The 6,380-nt window shown below is 38.5% G+C and overlaps 1 protein-coding gene across 1 annotated transcript in view; it reads left to right on the top strand.

The window, feature by feature from the left end:
• The window catches only part of six1a (SIX homeobox 1a), a 4,692-nt gene extending 2,762 nt beyond the window's left edge, over positions 1 to 1,930 (top strand). Inside the window, exons 2-3 of the mRNA XM_017031763.2 lie at positions 55 to 461; positions 1,175 to 1,930. Of these exons, the coding sequence (XP_016887252.1) occupies positions 55 to 461; positions 1,175 to 1,469 (702 nt within the window). The 3' untranslated portion in view covers positions 1,470 to 1,930. The remainder of the gene's footprint in view (positions 1 to 54; positions 462 to 1,174) is intronic.
• The last annotated feature ends 4,450 nt before the right edge of the window (positions 1,931 to 6,380 follow it).

Raw genomic sequence — 6,380 nt, 5'->3', positions numbered from 1 at the left:
TGTGGGTCGCCGCCAGCCGCGTCCCCCCTCCACAAGAACGAGAGCGTCCTCAAGGCTAAGGCGGTGGTGGCCTTCCACCGGGGGAACTTCAGGGAGCTCTACAAGATCCTGGAGAGCCACCAGTTCTCGCCGCACAACCACCCGAAGCTGCAGCAGCTGTGGCTGAAGGCGCACTACGTGGAGGCGGAGAAGCTGCGCGGTCGGCCGCTCGGAGCCGTGGGCAAGTACCGGGTGCGCAGGAAATTCCCGCTGCCCCGAACCATCTGGGACGGGGAGGAGACCAGCTACTGCTTTAAAGAGAAGTCCAGGGGGGTTCTGAGAGAGTGGTACACGCACAACCCCTACCCGTCCCCGCGGGAAAAGAGGGAGCTGGCCGAGGCCACGGGACTGACCACGACGCAGGTCAGCAACTGGTTCAAAAACAGACGGCAGAGGGACAGAGCCGCGGAGGCCAAGGAGAGGTACGTCCGTCTGTCAGTCTGTCCGTCTGCTGCTGCTGCTGATGGTGGTGTTAGTGTTGGGGGTGGTGGTGGTGGGGGGGGCGGGGCGCGCTGCCGCTGCTGATCTTACCTCACAGTCAAAGAAAAAAAAACGATGTTTACATTTTTCTTTCGATTATTTTACAATGCAGCAAATGCGGGTTGAGCTTGAACCGGAATGAGACCAAATACAGGCGGTCAGGGGGACAGAGAGGGGGGTGAGAACCACAGATGTGACCACACGTGGAGGAGAGCAGCACAATCACAATAATGTCGACCCTAGGTTTTAGTGAAGTCCTTCGTTTTTGTTTAAAACTAAAGACTCGTCTAAATCCGTAAATGACTCTGAATGTGACGTCATCAATTTAACAACAAACCGTTGGACAGACTTTACATCAGGATTATCAGTCGTCCTTTTGTGATGTACAGATCTGGAGGTTTGATGTGCAAATAATTTGGTGCAGATTTATCAGTGACATAAAACAGATTTCTGAATTTAAAAAAAGACGTAAATTACGCAACAACAAGCGTTTTGTTTGAAATCCATACAGAATTAAATGAATCCCACGTTTGGACCCAAAATAAACGAGGCCCGATTAAATGTTTACGACACTTTTTTCCCCGCAGCTCATGTCCTGTGTCCCGGCCTGTTTTCTAACATCTCTCCCCCTTTTTCTCTCTCCCTTCTTTCCCAGAGAGAACAGCGAAAACAACAACGCGGGCGGCAACAAACAGAACCAGCTGTCGCCGCTGGACGGAGGAAAGTCTCTCATGTCCAGCTCGGAGGACGAGTTTTCTCCGCCTCAGAGCCCCGACCAGAACTCTGCGCTTTTGCTCCAGGGTAACATGAGCCACCCCGGGGCCTCCGCTTACCCCATGTCCGGCCTCGGAGCCCCACAGCCGGTGCACGGCATGCACGGACACCCGCACCAACTGCAGGACTCCTTGTTGGGACCTCTAACCTCCAGTCTTGTGGATTTGGGCTCTTAAAGAGTCCGTGACACTCGGTGCTTATATACATGTTTTACCAAGCAAATCTAAGAAGGAAGATGAAAAAACGAGGGGGAAAAAAGAGACTGGAATCAGATTGATGTATGAAATCACACTATCGTAGCCTGTACCTTATCATATAGACTGACCTGTCTGTCGTTAAATTTGGATAGAGAACAGAAAGAAAAATCCCTTATATGCGCTTATAGTCTGTGTATCGGCTCAGTGCTGAGGTTTTGTTTTAGTGACCTCCTGCACTTCACACACACACACACACACACTCATATACACACACACTCATACACCTCCTGCGACTCAACTCAACACTTAAACTGGACTGGCCATTTGCTTTAATTTATGATATTTTGTTAAAGATAAAGAGTTATAGTAAAACCTCCTGCGATGGAAACTAAAGATTTTCATTAGAGTCATGGTAATTAGTTTCCAATAAAACTAAAGTAACACCTTTGTCTCTGTGTTATTTGTGCATTTGGATTTTTTAAAAAAATTATCGTATTTACCGTATTTATACCAATTATCGTATCGAACGATTTTTTTTATTGATATCGAAGCGGTGACACGTTGAAACAAACCCGACATAATGCACAGTTGGATTAAATTATTCCACGATAACAATGACAATCATTAAGGCTTTGAGTTAAATAAAATTTTTTTTTTTAAAAAGTGAGTGACAAAAGGAAATTTAATTATAGCTGAGTGAGTCAACACGAGCAGCAGCAGCAGCAGCAGCTGTCTGTCTGTCTGTCTGTCTGTCTGTCTGTCTGTCTGTCTGTCAGCGGTGTTTACACACCGAGCTGCTCCGCTGCCTTTCAATCTGATGTCGAGTCACAGACGTCAGGGCAGAGAAGCCTTTTATTTTGGTCTCGCTTTTTGTTTTGTTTTGTTTTGTTTTTGCTGCTGCTGCTGTGGATCATTGGCTCCTTTTTTGTTGCCGTGTTTTCTTTGCTCTCGCCGAGAGTTTGTTCTGTCGGTTCCGGGCCATGAAAATAAGACACCACTGCACCTCAACCAGATCTGGGTCTGGAACCAAATATGGGCAGAAATTCACAAGACACACGTTCAGTCAGAAGGGTTTTTTTTTTCTTCTTCCTTGAGGTTACTATAGCAACAACAGCAACAACAATACTGATAATATTAATAGTAATAATATTAGTAATAATAACAGTGTACTCAGTTATTAATAACACACGAGTCAAAGTAAATACATAGAATCAGAATCACGATGTTTTTATATATCTATATATTGGAATGTGAAGTTTCTGGCAAAAACTGTTAGAATTATTCAGATTGAGATTAAGATTATTATTTTTTTAATCCCTGTGGCACAGTTTAGTGGTTGTAGTATGTAATATATTAGTTTAGAGTTCTAATATAATGTGTTTTTTAAACACGTTAAATGTTTACAGTAACGTGTGGCAGTCATTTCCAAATATATATATATATATATATATATATATACCTATATATATAAATTTATTATGATAAGATGCTAAAATATATACCGTTCTACTGAAGCCGGCGCCACCTGCTGTTTACAAATGATTTAATTTATTCACGCCTTTTAATACAGTGTAAGACAAACGGTTTTAAACCGCGATTCTTTTTTTAAAAAAAAATCGAATTTTCAGTTCAGTTGTTTGCATTAGAATTGAATATATTTGTTTGTGATCTAATCTGAAAAATGTAAAGAAAAGTCCACAGACTGATCCATCTGTCCTTACATTCTGTTACAACAACATTTCTTTTATGCCTCCATGTCATTCTAATCTAATTTAAAATCTAATCTGACCTGATATGACAACATTTAAAGTACAGCATCACACGTAGACCGGTTCATCTGTTTTCAGATTTTGTTACACCATTATTTCTCTGATGTACTGAATTCTAATCTAATCTAATCTAATCTAATCTAATCTAATCTAATCTAATCTAATCTAATCTAATCTAAAATAATCTGTGATATCAAAGTTTGTTTTCACAAAAGTATTTAATTGGTCAAATCTTTAAAATGAATTACTAACAAAATTAATATAAATAATATGTATATGATTTAGAAACCTAATGTTATTTTAAAATCACCAACATACAGCTCTAGTGACACAATTTAATATAGACCCATAAAAATTGTGTATTTTAACAATTTTCAGTCAAATCACAGACAGATGACTCCACATATTTTTAACACATTTGGAGTATTATTATTAGAATAATTAAATATTATTACAAAAATATAAAGAATTCCAATGATTTCAGCCACAAATAATCCTGAACAAAATACTGTGGATATAAATGTTGTAGCCTGTACAGGTTAGGAAACAAAAACAAAAACAAAAACAATAGTTGTGATTAAAAACATGGTTTTCTATCTGTTGTAAATTTCACAACAATTGTATTTAACTTTTCTCCAGACATTTAGCCTGATTTCTTTTTTTAGGAATCATTAACGGCTCAGGAACATTTCTGTGTGTATTTGATCTACTTTGTTCCACAAAGACGACTTCTTTGGTCGAACAGAGAAGTAACCCAGGTGTAGGTTTAATTGTTAGAATAAAAACAGTTCTCCTCCAGATTTACCCCACACAAACATGTGGAGGAATCAGAGGGTAAATTCAGAGGAACAGACAGACACGCATTTGATATTACAGCCAGTGTGGGGTGTTTATGCAGGACACAGTGTGTTTGTGGTGACCTGAGAGGAGGACTCTGGTGGGGACAGTTCTCTCCCTCTCTCTCTCTCTCTCTCTCTCTACACACACACACACACACCGCAGTGAACGCTTTTTGGGCTCATGTCAGGGTAAATTGTTTTGAGCGGAGAGCACCGAGGATTTCCTGAGCATAATCTGAAACAGTTGCTGCTAGCATTACTGCCTGATTGCGAAGATTGCAGAAGCTGCAGGCCTTCAGCAGAGACCAGACTTCAGTGACAGAAGGTACATATACATGTATGTATGTATGTATGTACGTATGAATGTATGTATGTATGTATGTATGTATGTATGTATGTATGTATGTATGTATGTATGTATGTATGTATGTATGTATGTATGTATGTATGTATGTATGTATGTATGTATGTATGTATGTATGTATGTATGTATGTATGTATGTATGTATGTATGTATGTATGTATGTATGTATGTATGTATGTATGTATGTATGTATGTATGTATGTATGTATTTATATATATATGTATGTATGTTTGTTTGTATGTATATATGCATGTATGTATGCATGTATATATATATTACCTTGTATATATGTGTATACATATATAGACATGCAAATATATATACAATATATAAATACAGTATACATTCTATATATGTGAGTATATACACATATATTAATATGCAAACATATATATTCATATACAAATGTATTGTAATATAAATACGACATACAAATATATTGTGTCTATATACAAATGTAGATATAAATTCATTTATATCTACATACGTATTGTCTGCAGCCCAGAGACCTCCGTTTCTCTCTAATGCTCCCTGACTCTCTCCGTCCTACTAAAAGCACCGGGGCTGCGTTCCAAATCTATCACCTCCACACACAGCTCTCCATATGCTTGTGTTTGAGTGATGTGTCTGTCTGGCTGTCCTCAGCAGACCTTGCATCAGCGGCTCCTGCGAGCGACTTGTCTTTTTAACATAATGTGGAAAAATCAGCTGTGTGTGGTAGAGGACGGCGAAACCGTTTACAGAAACTCACACTATAGAACTGGCAAAGGAGACCGTGTAAAGACGGACATCAACAGACAATATGGAGACATGGTCTGACACTTAGTTCACACAGATTACTGTTTTTCTTTTTTCCCCAAATGTGCTTTTAGGCTCCGAAATGTGAAAATTTTGTTGGTGTTTTTTTTTAAAGAAAATTATTCAGTTGTTCACTATCATCATGGCTAAATGGTTTAACAGTGCTGCGAGAATCAACAAGAGAATATAGTTTGACCCAGATTGTATTTTTGATTTTTGGGGGGGTTTTCTGTAGCAATTTTGTCCAAAAATTCTTACATTAGACCAGTGCGGTCCTGAAATTGTTTAATTTTTAATCCTGCGCTCCTCATCTTCCAGAGCTGTGTCTAATAGTTCCAAATCAATCATTAAGTGACTGAGTTAAACCTCATCAGTCACAGAGAGGTTTAGCCTGTATCTCTGGTTTTTTATTTGCCTCTGAAAGTATCCAATAAGAGCCTTATTGGCTGGTTGATTATTACACATATACATACACATATACACACATATTAAATGTAGCCCTCTGCAGCAGTGAACACTTCCTGGAGGACAACAACGCCACAACCGTAAATCACTTCAACTTTCATCTCAAAAGTCCTCTGATGAGAAACACTGAAATATATATAACATATAAGGTTGTCCCCCGTCGCTTGTGTGTTACTGCAGGTACATCACACTGTAGGTGTGAGTACACGGCAACAAACAATGACAACGACCAAGCCCGACTGTAGTGTCGGTGGCATTTAAAATTTAGTAAACATTAAATTAAAGAAGTGGTTTTACTCACAATAATTATCGTGAAGGTATTTTATATACATATGTGCATGTAAATATACACACACATATACACACATATATGCAGTATACATATAAATATGTACATATATAAATATATTCATATATATGTACACATATAGACACACATATATTCGTATATGTACACGTATATACACATATATATGAAATACATTTTTACACATTTAACCAATATATGTTTGTCAAATGTTGTGTCATATAACATATATATGTGCTATGTATTACATAATGTTCCTTATTAAATTGAGAAAATTCAGACATATAATCAATTGGCTAAATCCTAACTATGTGAGCTATAACAATGCTACATGCTAAAGCAATGCT

This window comes from Cynoglossus semilaevis, chromosome 1 (assembly GCF_000523025.1).
Source record: "Cynoglossus semilaevis isolate Cse_v1.0 chromosome 1, Cse_v1.0, whole genome shotgun sequence".
NCBI classification, from domain to species: Eukaryota; Metazoa; Chordata; class Actinopteri; order Pleuronectiformes; family Cynoglossidae; genus Cynoglossus; species Cynoglossus semilaevis.
Note: the sequence above shows the minus strand (reverse complement) of the source record. Positions and strands in the feature narration are given on the sequence as shown.